This window comes from Macaca mulatta, chromosome 6 (assembly GCF_049350105.2).
Source record: "Macaca mulatta isolate MMU2019108-1 chromosome 6, T2T-MMU8v2.0, whole genome shotgun sequence".
Classification (NCBI taxonomy): domain Eukaryota; kingdom Metazoa; phylum Chordata; class Mammalia; order Primates; family Cercopithecidae; genus Macaca; species Macaca mulatta.
The window spans coordinates 188,523,582-188,540,741 of record NC_133411.1 but is presented as its reverse complement, the minus strand read 5'-3'; the positions used below and the strand labels follow the sequence as shown (position 1 = coordinate 188,540,741).

Genomic DNA, 17,160 nt, shown 5'->3' with positions numbered 1-17,160 from the left:
CCGGGTACAGTGGCTCACACCTATAATTCCAGCACTTTGGCAGGCTGAGGCTTGAATCCAGGAGTTCGAGACCAGCCTGGGCAACATGGTGAAACCCCATCTCTACAAAAAACACAAAAATCAGCCAGGCGTGATGTCTCATGCCTGTAATCCCAGCTACATAGGAGGCTGAGGTGGGAGGATGGCTTGAGCCCAGGAGGCAGAGGTTGTAGTGAGCTGAGATCGTGCCACTGCACTCCAGCCTGGGTGACGGACAGAGCCAGAGCCTGTCTCAAAAAAGAAAAAAGAAAAGATGGGAACAACACATATCAAATAATAAAATGGTAAGAATAGCTGTCACTTAGTGAAGGGGTTACGGGCTTTTGTCCTGACTCTTCTTTCTTTCCAGTTTTTCAGGCTAATGATCAGTAAAAGTGTATTTCAATCACTAGAGGGAGGATTAAAGAATTTGCAGGGAGGAATAAAAAACAAATCATTGGAGATATGCCCGAGAGGACCTCTTCTTCCCCTGGAAGGACTTCTCACGGCTGAGGGAAAAGCACAGAGAAGCAGGATGCTGTCAGGGACCTGCCTAAGGAGAGGCTGTCTCAAGAGGCAAGGCAGATGAGTAAACACAGAAACCAGCCCCTCCTCATTCCAGCCTCATCACACAGCTTGCAGAGAGGAAGGTGCAGCTGGGGAGAAAGAAGCAAGATCTCCGTCCTTGGTGCTTGGCTGGCTTTCGGCATCATTCGCTAGTGGAGGGACTCGAAGCACTAACTCCTCACCTTCTCTGTCAACGGTGTCTAAAACTCCTGAGAATTACTCTCCACTTAGACTCAGAACCCAGCCTGGGGTTTCTACACATAACTGCTGTGCCCAAAAAAACAAACATCAAGGCTTCAAAGGGCGTGTTAGTTGCTCAAAGGGAAGAAGCAGGCAAAAACCATAAGCTAATTCCCATTCTACTCTCTGGAGATGCAGAGAGCACACCCTGAAGAGGGCGATGCTTTTCACTAAGCACATTTCTTTGTTTTGTAATTGAGACAGGGTGTTACTCTGTCTCACTGCAGCCTCTAACTCCTAGGCTCAAGGGATCCTCTCACCTCAGCCTCCCGAGTAGCTGGGAGTACAGGTGTGTGTCACCACAGCTAATTTTTAAATTTTTGGTAGAGACAGAGTGTTGCCACGTTGCCCAGGCTGATCTCAAACTCCTGGGCTCAAGCAAGTCTTCTACCTTGGCCTCCCAAAGAGCTGGGATTTACAGGCATGAGCCACCACACCTGGCTGAAGCACATTTTCTATTACAATCATTTGCCTTTAAAGAAAACATAACCTGGCCGGGCGCGGTGGCTCACGCCTGTAATCCCAGCACTTTGGGAGGCCGAGGCAGGCAGATCACAAGGTCAGGAGATTGAGACCATCCTGGCTAACACGGTGAAACACCGTCTCTAATAAAAATACAAAAAAAAAAAAATTAGCTGAATGTGGTGGCGGGCGTCTGTAATCCCAGCTACTCAGGAGGCTGAGGCAGAATAATGTGAACCCGGGAGGCAGAGCTTGCAGTGAGCAGAGATCACGTCACTACTGTACTCCAGCCTGGGCAATAGAGCAAGACTCTGTCTCAAAAAAGGAGAAAAAAAAAAAAGAAAAAAAAAGAAAACATAACCGAAGCTGGGCTCAGCGACTTACGTCTGTAATCCCAGCACTTTGGGAGGCCAAGGTGGGGGGTCACTTTAGCCTAGTAGTTTGAGACCAGCCTCGGCAACAAAGTGAGATCCTGTCTCTACAAAAAGTTAAAAAATGAGCCGGGTGTTGGTGGTGTGCACCTGTAGTGCCAGCTACTGGGAGGTTGAGGCAGGAGGGTCTCTTGAGCCCAGGAGTCTGAGGTTGCAGTAAGCGATGACTGCACCACTGCACTCCGGCCTGGGTGACAGGGTGAGACCCTGTCTGAAAAGCGGAAAACCCCACATAACTCTGTTTGGTTTCAAAAGCTGAATCGGACCTTCACCAAAGCACGCCACCTTGACTGAGAAGTAGTGAATCTGCTTGTCCTAAAATCAAACAACTCGAGTTCCCACGTGGCAAGCGTTGCCCTAAGCACATTACAAGATATTAGTCTTAATCTTTGCAACAGTACTGTAAAGTACGTATTATTACCTAACTTGGGGTGAGAAAACTGAGCTCAACAACCGACCTACCTAGCCTGAGGCTCGAAGGCCTGCCTACCAAGATGACTGTGCAGCCTCCAATCCTAAGTTCCATGAAGTTTCCCCCATGACACCCCCATCTAAGACGCTGTCTCGAATTTCCTTCTCCTCACACCAATCTGAGCTCCTTTCCTGAAAGGCTTTCAGGGCTGGCGCCTCAGGAGGGAGCAGTCGGCTTTAGGGAGCCTTACACGGGGTCCCTCGTTACAGAGGTGGGCTCTGAGGCTCTCCTTTCTGCTGTAACCCACCTCCATGCCGTGGAGGCGTTCCTTCTCAAGCCCCTCTCAGAGCCCTCGTCCTTCTAGGTGGGAGGCCTGGGCAGCCGGACACTGCTACCTGTGGGGAGCCTCAGAAGGGCTGAGCACCCCCCTCCTGCTAACAGGAGACAAGATGTGTCCACCAAGCAGACTGCCGGGCAGCTGGCAGCAAGCTCTCTTCCTCGGCTCAGCCCTCCTTTGTCCTGTCCTTTCATTCTCTCTTCCTAGTGAGAAAGCAGAGAAAGACCGCACTGTGGGGAGGCTGGTTGCATGCTCCTGAGGCCAAAGCAGAAGGGGTGGGCGAGGACACTTATTCCTTATGACAGAGTCTGTGCTTTCTGGGGCAGCAGGGAGGCACACGGCATCATAGGAAGGGAAGAAGAAGAGGAAGACACGGCTCTTCCGCCACAGAAGCTGGGCTTTTCCAAAGAGCAATTTCCTTCTATGGGATGACTTTGAGGTGATAAAATCTAAGTCACTTAGAACTGGCTTGTGATCAGCTGCAGTGTCTCACCGGGAGCCTCGGACAGGGCAGAACACAGACATTCCCCTGTCCTACGTGGGGCAACTGGAGGTCAGCAAGCCCCTTCCTACCAGCAAGAAGCTCTGCTTCCACAGACCGACTAGACCATTTCTCTAACCTTGGGCCATTCTGTTTTGTCTAAAAATTTCAATAAAACTTACAAACCTCTTCTTGAAGCTTTGAATTAGTCTTTTCCAAGCCATCTATCTTGGTTTGAAGATCCCCAACTGTGCAGCTGTAGAAAATAACAATATTAGGTAAACATAAACTTATAAAAGCTGACTGTTTTCTCAAACTGGAAACAGTTAAGAGAGATTCCTAGATTTCCTGTATGAAATGGAAAAGCAAAGGGTCTCCAATTAACTCAGAGAAGATGAGAATTCTAAATATACATTTGCGACATACTTTTCAATAAGTTTTATCTCTAAAATTTAATCTTTCTTGGCTGGGCGCGCTGACTCACGCCTGTAATCCCAGCACTTTGGGAGGCCAAGACGGGTGGATCACGAGGTCAGGAGATCGAGACCATCCTGGCTAACACGGTGAAACCCCGTCTCTACTAAAAATACAAAAAAATTAGCCGGGCGTGGTGGCGGGCACCTGTAGTCCCAGCTACTTGGGAGGCTGAGGCAGGAGAATGGCATGAACCCAGGAGGCGGAGCTTGCAGTGAGCTGAGATTTCACCACTGCACCCCAGCCTGGGTGACAGAGCGAGACTGTCTCAAAAAAAAAAAAAAAAAAAAAAAGAAAAAAGAAAAAAAGAAAAATTTAATCTTTTTTTTTTTGAGGCGAAGTCTCACTCTGTCACCCAGGATAGGGTGCAGTGGAATGATCTTGGCTCACTGCAACCTCTGCCTCCCGGGTTCAAGCGATTCTCCAGCCTCAGCGTCCCGAATAGCCTAGACTACAGGTGTGTGCCACTGCACCCGGCTGATTTTTTTGTATTTTTAGTAGAGACGAGGTTTCACCATGTTGGCCAGGCTAGTCTCGAACTCTTAATCTCAGGTGAGGCTGCACACCTTGGCCTTCGAAAGTGCTGGGATTACAGGCATGAACCACTGTGACCAGCCTATTTTTTCTTTTAGTCATCTGGAAAGAGAATTTTTTTCTCCCAACACAAAAGGTGATAGAAACCAAAATATGTTGGCATTCATATACCTAAAGTAAAATTCATTAACATGGTATTAGTGTTTTTGGGTAGAAGGATCCAAGGTGTTATTTTTGTTTATTTGTTTTGTTTTTTGTTTTTTTTGAGAGAGTCTCGCTCTGTCGCCCAGGCTGGAGTGCAGTGGTGTGATCTCTGCTCACTGCAAGCTCCGCCTCCCGGGTTCATGCCATTCTCCTTCCTCAGCCTCCTGAGTAGTTGGGACTACAGGCACCCGCCACCACGCCCGGCTAATTTTTTGTGTTTTCACTAGAGACGGGGTTTCACCGTGTTAGGCAGGATGGTCTCGATCTCCTGACCTCGTGATCCACCCGCCTTGGCCTCCCAAAGTGCAGGGATCACAGTCGTGAGCCACCGCACCCGGCCCCAACGTGTTTTTAAATCCCTTTTACACCTTCCCCATTTAAAAAATACTCTTTAATAATATGTACTACTTTTTTTTGTTCTTTGTTTTTGAAACAGGGTCTTGCTCTGTTGCCCAGGCTGGAGTGCAGTGGTGTGATCGTGGCTCACTGCAGCCTCGACCTCCAAGGCTCATGATCCTCCCATCTTGGCCTCTCACCTTGCCACCAGGCCCAGCTAATGTTTCTATTTTTTTTTTTTTGTAGAGGTGGGGTTTCACTATGTTGCCCAAGCTGATCTTGAACTCCTGGGCTCAGGTGATCTTCCTCCCGCCCCAGCCTCCCAACCTGCTGAGATTACAGGTGTGAGCTTCCACACCTGGCCTCTAAGCACTTTAAATGCATCAACTCATTTAATCTTCCCCACAATTCAATGAGGTAGATCCTATTGTCAGCCTATCTTACAGACAAGGCAGCCATAATTTTATATAAAAGAAATCACTCAAGTTCACATATCTACAAAGGGGTGCTGGCTTCTGAACCCAGGGAATCTGGCTCTAGAGCCTGCACTTCTGGGCAACAGGCCATGCTGCCAAACACCAGTCCCTGTTGCCAGTGAGTGGGGCACAAAGAAATAAACTTGGCAAGGCTGATGAACCAAGGCTTAGGAACCAGGGGGCAAATATAAAAATACAAAGACACAAAATGAAAAAGGGAAAAAAACCAAAAGATACAGAGGGAGTGAAAAGTTTTAAGAGTATACAATTGTCAATTCTGTGCCAACTTGATAATTCAGAAAATACCCCCAAATTTTATATTTTTCTTAAAAATATAAATGACCGGCCGGGCACGGTGGCTCACACCTGTAATCCCAGCACTTTGGGAAGCTGAGGTGGGCGGATCACGAGGTCAGGAGATCTAGACCATCCTGGCAAACACGGTGAAAGCCCATCTCTACTAAAAACACAAAAAATTAGCTGAGTGTGGTATCAGGTGCCTGAGTCCCAGCTACTCGGGAGGCTGAGGCAGGAGAATGGCGTGAACCCGGGAGGCGGAGCTTGCAGTGAGCCGAGATCGTGCCACTGCACTCCAGCCTGGGTGACAGAGCGAGACTCCATCTAAAAAAAAAATTTTATATATATATATATATATAATTTTTAAAAAAATATATTTTATATATTTATATATTTTTTTGATGAACTAACAACTAAGTAAAAACTGAAAAGCTAGCAATATATTGCCTCAAAAACGCTTTGAGCTTCATAAATTCTTTTTTTTTTTTTGAGATGGAGTCTCACTCTGTCACCCAGGATGGAGTGCAGTGGTGCAATCTCGGCTCACTACAACCTCTGCCTCCCAGGTTCAAGTGATTCTCCTGCCTCAGCCTCGAGTAGCTGGGACTACTGGTGCCCACCACCATGCCTGGCTAATTTTTGTATTTTTAGTAGAGATGGCCACCATGTTGGCCAGGTTGATCTTGAACTCCTGACCTCAGGTGATTCGCCTGCCTTGGCCTCCCAAAGTGCTGGGATTACAATCGCCTGGCTGCTTCATATTCGCAAGGGACAAATAATGCCCATGATCTAGAAGCCAGCTGTTCACAGGCATGAGGAAAAGCTCACTAATTCATTTTGCAACACTATATACCCCTGACATGAGGGCAGAGAAAGAAAACTATGAAATTCCCAGCAAGTCAGGTTATATATATTTTTTTTATTTGAGATGGAGTTTCGCTCTTGTTGCCTAGGCTGAATGCAATGGTGCAGTCTCAGCTCACCGCAACCTCCGTCTCCTGGGTTCAAGTGATTCTCCTGCCTCAGCCTCCTGAGTAACTAGGATTACAGGCGTGTGCTACCACGCCTGCCTAATTTTGTATTTTTAGTAGAGATGGGGTTTCTCCATGTTGGTCTCGGCCTCCCAAAGTGTTGGGATTACAGGTGTAAGCCACCGCACCCAGCCAGGTTACATATGAAAAGGATAATTTAATTATTAAAACTATATCCTGGCTGGGCAAGGTGGCTCATGCCTATAACCCAGCAGTTGGGAGGCTAACCAGGGAGGATCGCTTGAGGCCAAGAGTTTGAGACCACCTTGGGCAACAAAGTGAGACCCTGTCTCTACAAAAAATACAAAAAATCAGCCAGGTGTAGTGGTGCATGCCTATGGTTCCTGCTACTTGGGAGGTTGAGGTGGGCAAATCACCTGAGCCCCGGGAGGTGGAGGCTGCAGCGAGCCATGATTATACTACTGCACTCCAGCCTGGGTGACAGAGTAAGATCTTGTTTCAAAAAATCCTAATAAAAATAATATGATCAATCCCAGCACTTTGGGAGGCCGAGGCGGGCGGATTATGAGGTCAGGAGATCGAGACCATCCTGGCTAACACGGTGAAACCCCGTCTCTACTAAAAATACAAAAAATTAGCTGGGCGTGGTGGCGGCTCCTGTAGTCCCAGCTACTGGGAGGCTGAGGCAGGAGAATGGCGTGAACCCGGGAGGCGGAGCTTGCAGTGAGCTGAGATCGCGCCAGTGCACTCCAGCCTGGGCGACAAAGCGAGACTCTGCCTCAAAAAAAAAAAAAAAAAAAAAAAAAAAAAACACCACATATGATCAAGTGGTGTTTATCCCTGTGACACAGGAATGGTCCAGTATGAAGAAGTCTATGAATAAAATACATCACATCAGTAGACTAAGGGATAAAAACCATGATTATTTTAATGGACACTAAAAGGCATTTGATAAAATTCAATATCTATTTCTTATAAATACTCTCAATAAACTAGGAATTGATCAAAAAACTTTCAAAAAATAGCCAACATCACAGTTAAGAAGAGCCACAGGCTGGGTGTGGTGGCTCACGCCTGTAATTCTAGCACTTTGGGTGGCTGAGGTGGGAGGATTGCTTGAGCCCAGGTGAGACCAGTCTGGGTAACATGGCAAAGCGCTGTCTCTATAAAAAACACAGAAACTAGCCAGGAGGGGTGGCGTGCGCTTGTAGTCCCAGCTACTTAGGAGGCTGAGGTGGGAGAATCAATTGCCCGAGCCTGGGAATTCGAGGCTCCAGTGAGCCGAGATCACGCCGCTACACTTCAGCCTGGGCAACAGAGTGAGACCCTGTCAAAAGAAGAAAAAAAGAAAAGTGAAAAAAGCCCCAGAGCGGTATGTCCCTGACTACACCGGGAGGAACATGCCAGCTTCTTCACCTGGCTTTTGGGGCCAGAGAGGCTGCCCTGTGGAGAACTGTAATGCGCAATGTACCCTCTAACGTGTCTCTCCACATTCCCCACGGATACCTCCAAGGATTAGTGTTTCATGAAACACATCCACAGAGCTCCAGCAAAAAAAAAAAAAATCAAGATAAAGATGCTTGTGATCACTAGTACATTGCTCTGGAGGGCCTAGCCCAGTGGTTTTCAACTCTCTTTCCCGGCCTAATGCACTGGGTGCTGTGTGCTGATTCCAGCAGCAACAGTGCTTGCCATGAAGGCATTTCCAGCCACGTGGCTGTGGGGCGAGGAGTGGAGAGGCAAGGTTTAATGTAGTTACCTCTCTGTATTATATAACTGCAGAAAGCAGAGAATAAAGATTTCCCAAGAGTTTATCAAGAAGAAATCATACTTCTCCAGTTTGTACAAATAAATGTTGCCTGAATGATGACCCTTTTGTCTTGGTTTGGAAACAAGCTATTTATAAGTATGTGGCAACTCAAAGAAGTTCCATGAAACAATGACAGTATACCACGCATGTAACTGTCACACTGAAAAAAAAGGAGTCTTACCTCAAGTGCCGGTTAAGTTCTTCCACATAATTTTTTTGATCAAGGACATCAGTAATTCTTTCATGCCTTTTAAAAGGAGCATAAAAAGGGAGAACTTTTTTTATTAATGATTAATACTTTGTAACTGTTCCCCAACCTTCCAATCACCTTGTGGAAGTACCAACGTCTTCAAGAAACCAAGAGACAGCCAAAGCTTAGTAACATCCACAGTCCTAGAGTACAGAGAGCAAAGCCGGCCTGGGGCACAGTAGCCAGCGTCTCCAAGGCCAGGCTGCCAGGGGAGTGGGCTCCCTGCAGACCAAGGTTTCAGGATCAGCAAGCAAGGTGAAAATACCAACCTGCCACATGCAAATGGCTTTGACACAACCCTTATTACACTGAAGGAAAGGAGCCCATGGGACTTACAAACAAAAGAACTGTCCAGGCACGGTGGCTGGGAGGCCGAGGGGGGTAGATCATGAAGTCAGGAGATCGAGACCATCCTAGCTAACACAGTGAAACCCCATCTCTACTAAAAATACAAAAAATTAGCCAGCGTGGTGGCATGTGCTTGTAGTCCCAGCTACTCGGGAGGCTGAGGCAGGAGAACTGCTTGAACCTGGGAGGTGGAGGTTGTAGTGAGTCGAGATCGCACCACTGCCCTCCAGCCTGGGCAACAAGAACGAAACTCTGTCTCAAAAAAAAAAAAAAAAAGGAATATATTTTGTTCCTTTGAAGTATTTGGCCTAATATGAAATAAAATAATATATTTTGTTTAAATTTCAAGTGGGTGAGCCCTTGTACTTAGGATGCATGAAGCTTTAGTGTGGTTCCTGCTGGTCCATTCTTTGGTAAGGTGCACTGCCAGGCACTGAGACCGCGAGAGTCCTCGGGAAGACATGGAAGGGCAGGTAACATACGTACGAGGTGAAATATTCAAACGCAATCGCAGGGTTTACAGTGAAAAACCCCTCCCATGCCTGCCTCCACAGGCAACCACTACTATAAGGTTGATATGCCACTCTAGAAATGTTCCATGAATACATATGGAAGTAAAACATACGTACGTACATCCTTTTTTATTATAACGTAAATGGGGCCAGGCGCAGTGGCTCATGCCTGTAATCCCAGCACTTTGGGAGGCTGAGGCGGGCGGATCATCTGAGGTCGGAAGTTCGAGACCAGCCTGACCAACATGGAGAAACCCCATGTTTACTAAAAATACAAAATTAGCCTTGCATGGTGGTACATGCCTGTAATCCCAGCTACTCAGGAAGGTTGAGGCAGGAGAATTGCTTGAATACGGGAGGTGGAGGTCGCGGTGAGCCAAGATCGTGCCACCACACTCTAGCCTGGTCAACAAGAGCGAAACTCAGTCTCAAAAAAAAAATATCTATCTATCTATATATATAAATGGCAGTATGTTATGCATAGTTGTTATTATTTTTTCTCCTGGGTAACTTATTTTAAAAGAATACCCTTGTTAACAAGGGTGAGGGAGAGCTTCATAATGGCATGAAAAGACATCTAGGCCCGGCGTGGTGGCTCACACCTGTAATCCCAGCACTTTGGGAGGCCAAGGCAGGCGGACCACCTGAGGCCAGGAGTTCGAGACCAGCCTGGCCAACATGGGGAAACCCTGTCTCTACTAAAAATACAAAAAAAATTAGCCGGGCGTGATGGTGAATGCCTATAATCCCAGCTACTCGGAAGGCCGAGGCGGAAGAATAGCTTGAACCAGGGAGGCGGAGGTTATAGTGAGCCGAGATTGCACCACTGCACTCCAGCCTGGGTGACAGAGCGAGACTCCATCTCAAACAAAACAAAACAAAACAAAAATCTAAAACACTATGATTAAAGAACAAGTCCAAGGGCAACTTATATAATACTATCCCATTTATATCTGAACAAATGGTAAAGCAAAATACAGGACCAACAAACAAATACCTGCAAGGCATTAAACAGTCTTCCTCTGAGGGGAAGAATGGGATTGACATGGAGGCAAGGGGACATTGTGAATGAGGAAATTTCACCTGTACACTCTATTCTTCTGCAGAGCCAAATTCCTTAAACAATGAGAATAATGCATTGCTTCTGTACTTAAAAATAACTAAACAAAATCTAAAATCTCAAAGCAAAAACAAGAAAAGTGTTCTTTGCCAATTTTTTTTTTTTTTTTTTTTTTTTTTTTTTTCTGCAGAGAAGAGCCTCATTACCCGTTCTGCAGGCGGGGAACACCACCCAGGGTGCGCACCTCCAACCCCAGCGCTCCTACCGCCTCGGCCGGCCGCACTGCCATCGTGGAGAGAGGCCACACCTAACCTGCCCACCCCACCCCCACTGGGCCCAACCACGCAGTCCGACCCGGATTCTTCGGCCGAAGTTCCCCACCCCCACCCTCCCCTCCTGCCCCACCATTCCTGGCTTCGGGGCCTCCGCTAGTCTTCGGCAATATCCGTCTGGAGACCTGGCGCTCGCCCAGGCCGGAAGACCTGCCTTTGCCAGAATTTTATTAAAAATGTGATGTAGCTGGGCGCGGTGGCTTATGCCTGTAATCCCAGCACTTTGGGAGGCCGAGGTGGGCAGATCACGAGGTCAGGAGTTCGAGACCAGCCTGGCCAATACGGTGAAACCCTGTCTCTACTAAAAATACAAAAATTAGCCGGGCGTGGTGGCACGCACCTGTAGTCCCAGCTACTCAGGAGGCTGAGGCAGGAGAATCGCTTGAACCCCAGAGGCGGAGGTTGCGCTGAGCCGAGATCGTGCCACTGGACTCTAGCCTGGGCGACAGAGCCAGACTCCGTCTCAAAAAAAAAAAAAAAAAAAAAAAAAAAAAAAAAAAGTGACGTACAATGCAGTACTTACTCCTTCCCACCATCAAGATCCTGCACATCCTTAAGGTAGAGGGAAAAATCTATTACTCCAACCTAAATAAAATAAAATGCACAAGTTTAAATAAAATGTCCTATTTTTCATAAACCTTACAACCTTTGAAATTCAGGGTATTTGCATTCTTACCTCTTTCCTAGGAACATTTAGTTACGTCAACCAGCTCTATGAAGTGGCAATCAATTGAACAAACCAAAAAAACCTAACCCTACCACCTTCTAGAAGAAAAACTGACTAAGTATCAGATTTCAGAGACTATTCTGAAATTTCACGACCTAGTTTTCTGTTTATTCAATAATCCCATTGTTTACAAAGATCAACAACATTATTTGTGTACAAAGTAATTATAATTTAAAAAGATGTGGATCTCTAAACTGGTGACCTTAACTGACATTTCTGAGTCTTCCCCCAGATTTTGGTAAAATGGTCTAATCAGTATTTCAGGAAAATTCTCCACCCCTTAGGTACAAGGGAGAACCAAGACCCCTTACACATCTAAACATCAATGGCTTTGCCAATAAATAAAGCACTTGAAAATGAGTAAGTGAGGTCATTCTTATGTGAAATACAGGAAAATTGGGTGCACCCTAAATGTTCATCAATAAAGTTGAAATCAATCATGTTACAGCCATATCACAGAACCTATGCAACTGTAACAAAGAATGCAGTCGATACGTTTGCAGTAATATAGAAAAGCTGGGCCCAGTGGCTCATGCCTGTAATCCCAGCACTTTGGGAGTCTGAGGCGGGTGGATGGCTTGGACTAAGGAGTTCAAGACCAGCCTGGGCAACACAGTGAGACCCTGTGTCCACAAAAATACAAAAATTAGCTGGGTGCAGTGGTACATGCCTGTAGTCCCAGCTACTTGGGAGGCTGAGGTGAGAGGATTGCTTGAGCCCAGGAGGTTGAGGCTACAGTGAGCTGAGATCACGCCACTGCACTCTAGCCTGGGTGACAGAGAGAGACAGTGTCTTAAAAAACCAACCAACCAACCCACCAACCAAAAAACCCCAACAAAACTACAGGATACAATTTTAAGTCAAAGAATAATATATACAATCTCATTATAACAATCCTACTTATGTTGCAACCAAGGCTATATGTAATGGTTCTAACACATGTCTGCAACCTCTGACACACCTACCAAAAGGAATCTATATTTCCAACCTTCAACTCTGGGAGGTCTTAGTGCCTGTCTTGATGAGTAAAATGCAGTAGAAATGATGCTGTGTGACTTCTGCAGGTAGGTTAAAAAGGGCAATACAGCTTCCACCCAGCTCTTTCTTGAGGCATACGCATTTGAAGTTCTGAGCTTTCATGTAAAAAGTCTTGACTTCCCTGAAGCCACAATGCTGCAGACCATCTACACAGAGAGATGTCCAAGAAACCCCTGCCATTCCAGCCCCCAGCTCCTTGGTCTCAGCACAGCAGACAGACGCGGGAGAGAGCGAGAGCCTTCAGGTGAGAGCGAGCCTTCAGGTGATTCCAGCCCCAGCTACCGGCTGACTGTAATCACATGCGCTCTTGAACAAGAACCAACCAGCTGAACCCAGTCCACCCCCAACTGTGGAAGATACAGCGATTGTGACGGCTGAAGTGCTGTTGCTGACTTGTTACACAGTAATAGAAGATCAGAAAAGATTTAATTTAAAACAAAACCTATGTGAACATAAATGTATAGAAAAAGTAGAAAAGCTTCTAGAAAAATTTCCCCCAGAATCTTTACCATTACCTGTGGGAAAGGGAGAAGAACTGGGGCTGGGACGGGGGATTGGATGAGGAGGTTCAACATCTCTTTTCACATTATGTACTTTGGCATTGCCTAACTTTTTTCAACAAGCAAGTATTTCTTTTATAATAAAAAATAAATAAAAAAATGCAGCCGGAAAAAAACCAACAGAAAGATGAGAATTAATACCCAAAGCAAAAATTAATAGATTAGAAAGCAAATAAAGCCCTACTCCCAAAGTAGAATTGATAAATAAGAGAGCTGGTTTGTCAAAGTTCAACCAAGTAGACAAATTTCTACTAAGTGTGATCAATATTTAGAATACACATTATAAATGAGAACAGTGAGATTTTTCAAAAGCTGTAAGAGAATACTTTCATACAACTCTAGCTTAATAGATCTGAATGAAATGGTTTCTAAAAAAATTATAAATGACTTTAAAAATTGAAGACTTAGGAAACCCATAAATTGATCAAAACTATGCTAAAAGTTAAAGTGATCAAAGAACAAAGACCAAAAAAGGCATAAGGGTGAAGTGCTCACACCACTAAGTTCTAGCAAGCCTGCACAGAAAAAATAATTCCTGATCTAATCAACTGTGGTAGAAAACAAGAAAAGGAAGGCTATTTTCAGGTTTATTTTAGTTTTATGTTTTTTTTTTTGAGACGGAGTTTTGCTCTGTTGCCCAGAGTGGAGCGCAATGGTGCGATCTCAGCTCACTGCAGCCTCTGCCTCCCAGGTTCCAGCGATTCTTCTGCCTCAGCCTCCTGGGTAGCCGGGATTACAGGTACACACCACCATGCCCAGCTAATTTTTGTATCTTTGGTAGAGATGGGGTTTCACCATGTTGGTCAGGGTGGTCTCGACCTCCTGACCTTGTGATCTGCCCACTTCAGCCTCCCAAAGTGCTGGGATTATAGGTGTGAGCCACTGCACCCAGCCTTCTAGTTTATGAGACTAATATAATTCTGACACCAAAAGGTGGCAAAGGCAGTATAGAAAATTCAGAAGTTTCACTTACAAGCAGAGACACAAAAATTCCAAACAGTAAACATATGAAATTCAGGGGTTTACAATGATCAAGTAGGGATTATTTTAGAAATTCAGGGATAGTATTCAATAAGAAACCTATGGATTAATTCAATTATACTTATGGGTTAAAAACAGGTATGACATGTTGATAGATCCAAAAAAAGTATTTGACCACATTCAACATTCATCTCCAACAAAAACACAAAGTAGGCTGGGCACGGTGGCTCATACCTGTAATCCCAGCACTTTGGGAGGCTGAAGTGGGCAGATCACGAGGTCAGGAGTTCAAGACCAGCCTGGCCAACACAGTGAAACTCCATCTCTACTAAAAATATGAAAAATTAGCTGGGCGTGTTGACAGGCGCCTGTAATCCCAGCTACTCGGGAGGCTGAGGCAGGAGAATCACTTGAACGCGGGAGGCAGAGGTTGCAGTGAGTGGAGATTATGCCATTGCACTCCAACCTGGGCAACAGAGTGAGACTCCATCTCGAAGAAAAGAAAAAACAAAACAACAACAAAACACAAAGTAAACTGGAGTGGAATACCACTCTCTAAACGTGAGACATAGCATCCCTCAGACATCGGCAGCAAACATGTATACGTTATGGTAACACACTATAGGCACTGTCATTCAAGATAGCACTAGACTAGAATGCTCACCGTGTCTATTAATTAACTAAAATCTCAATGGAGTTTTTATTCTGGAATTTGACAAAATGTTCAAGTTCATCTGGCAGAATGGATGGCCCAGAAATATTTGAAACAAAACTACAGTAGAGTAGGCAGGTACTTAACTACCAGAGTCTAGAATATACTATGTGGCTCCAGTCATTAAAGTAATGTGCCACTGGCATAGGAACAGAGATTCAGATTTCCAACAGAAGAGTCCAGAAATAAACGAATGCATATTATGGATATTTCACACATGATAAAAGTGGAATTTCAAATTAGTAGAAAAAATACATTACATGATGATATTGCGAAAACTGGTTAACTATTTATAAAAGAAATTTAGATTCCTACTTCACACTATGCCAAAACAAATGGCAAAAATGTGTAAAATTTACATATTTTTTACACATAAAGTGTGTAAAAAATTACCCAGGTGGAAGCAGAAGGCCTTGGCCTAGCCCTCCAGGGTCCCAGACTGTGGAGACTGGAGGGGCAGGTCTGGCCTTTTCTGGGTCAGCACAGGGTACCCAGGTAGGAGTACAAGCTCACTATCCATTGGCCAGCCTAGTTCCAGCATTCAAGGAATACTGAGGAAGTATTCCCTGTCATCCACATTGGGCTTAACTGTTGCCACCAGGCTTCCAGCCAGTGGGACAAACTTCCCCGTGTTCCATCACGTACTGGAAGGCCGGGACCCGCCGCAGAGCCTCATCCATGGAGCACCCCACAGGCAAATCAGTAGCAGTTATCTGGCAAAGGTCACCCTTGCCATCGATGATGAAGAGGCAGGGTAGGAACACCCTCATGGGTTTTCAGCACACCGTAATCCTCAGACAAGCTTCCCATCATGTCAGCAGGTGGGAGATGCGTGGGGGCCCAGGGCTCCCTACTTCTGGGGGCTGTTGATCCAACTCAGGTGGGTGAACTCAGTCCACCGAGACACCCAGCACTTCGCAGCCCAGCTTGTGGAAATCCTCGGCAAGGTCACTGAAAGCGATGTTCTCTGTGGGCCATAGAAAAGTGAAGTCCAGAGGGTACAAAAAGAGGACGACGTACTTCCCTTCGTAGCCCACAGCTTCACCTCCTGGAAGGCGCCATCCACCAGGGCAGTGGCCTTGAAGTCAGGGGCCGGCTCTCCGAGCTGCGACTGACCGGAGGCCGTGACTGAAAGCTGTGGGGGTAAAGGCTGGACAGACGGACAAACACACGCGTGGACCCGCGTTCCGGCGCCCCACATTTGATTTTAAAAGTTAGGGTAATCTTTAGATAGAGAAGGATCTTCACAGCACAATACCTTAGAAGGTGTAAAGGAAACACCTACTAAATCTGGTTGCCAAAAATTAAAAATAAAAAATGTACAGGGCACACCACCCCTGAGAAACCAGAAAAAAAAATTATAACAAATAATTCTGAAGAAAGGTCAATGTGCTTAGTTGTTAATAAAGAAGCAGAGAAAAAAAACTCAAAAATGGACCAAGTATGAAAAGATGATCACAAATGCTAAACCCCCAATGGCAAATAAAACACAAAAATACTTGTAAATTCGAGATGATGAGTTGTTTTGTCCATGAGACTGAAAAAGACCAAGAATGTTTACCACATCCAGTGTCAGGAGGAAATGGGTTCTCCCACGCTGCTGGTGGGTGTATATAACGAAGACCTTTCTGGAGGCTGGTTTTACATTATCTAGCAAAATGTAGGCTGTATACTTTGACACAACCACCCCAAATTTATGCTAAGGAAATATATGGACAAGAGTACAGAGAACTTTAAGGATGTCTATAATATCGGTGGTTTTTTTTTTTTTCCCAGACCGAGTCTGGCTCTGTTGCCCAGACTGGAGTGCATTGTAGTGGCATGATTATAGCTCACTGCAGCCTTGATCTCCCAGGCTCAAGCAATCCTCCTGCCTCAGTCTCCAGAGTAGCTGGGATGACAGGCAGCACACCACCATGCCTGGCTAATTTTTTTTATTTTTAGTAGAGACAAGGTCTCACTATGTTGTCTGGGCTGGTCTCAAATTCCTGGGCTCCAGTGATCCTCCTACCTTGGCCTCCCGAAGCGTTGGAATTACAGGCGTGAGCCATGTGCCCAGCAATAATACTGTCACAATATGGAAACGATCTAAATTAATAAGGTACTGGTTACATAATGGTACATTAAAAAATGAAACACTACATAGTCATTTAAAATGGTTTATATCTCTTGTTATTGAGAACTGTGTAGAACATATTGTTACATTTTTAAAAATTACAAAATGATGTGCTTAAAATAATCATAGTTTGGTTTCACAAAAAAAGAAACCCTCCAAACATCTCACTCTAAAATACACAAACATATACACACACACATGCATGCACACACCTTTATTCATGTGCTGGAAGGATGTACACCACAACGTAACCCTGAATTATCTGTCTCAGAGTAATGAGAATATGTGTGACGTTTAGTGTCTTTTCAAAACTACTTCTCTGAATTCAAAAAAAGATATTTTTCAACATGCAAAGACAATCAAACTTTTTTTTTTTTTAAAGGGAGGAGAGGTTACAAAAAAACATTGACCTGCACATGGAGGGATCAGGGAATCTTTAGGTTCATCAAACAC

General features: G+C 45.3%; 1 protein-coding gene across 7 annotated transcripts in view; it reads right to left on the bottom strand.

Moving 5' to 3' along the window:
- Positions 1-17,160, bottom strand: part of RUFY1 (RUN and FYVE domain containing 1) — a 66,663-nt gene that overhangs the window by 29,825 nt on the left and 19,678 nt on the right. For 4 of the 7 annotated variants that reach the window (XR_013395040.1, XM_077937512.1, XM_077937513.1 and 1 more), the window contains 4 exons: positions 11,097-11,158; positions 9,485-9,583; positions 8,253-8,318; positions 3,135-3,204 (listed from right to left, as the gene is read on the bottom strand). Coding sequence is in view for 6 of the 7 variants with exons in the window: in XM_077937512.1 (XP_077793638.1) it covers positions 3,135-3,204; positions 8,253-8,318; positions 9,485-9,583; positions 11,097-11,158 (297 nt within the window). In the remaining variant the exon portion in view is untranslated. The remainder of the gene's footprint in view (positions 1-3,134; positions 3,205-8,252; positions 8,319-9,484; positions 9,584-11,096; positions 11,159-17,160) is intronic. The other 3 variants (XM_028849990.2, XM_028849991.2, XM_077937515.1) reach the window with 1 other exon arrangement.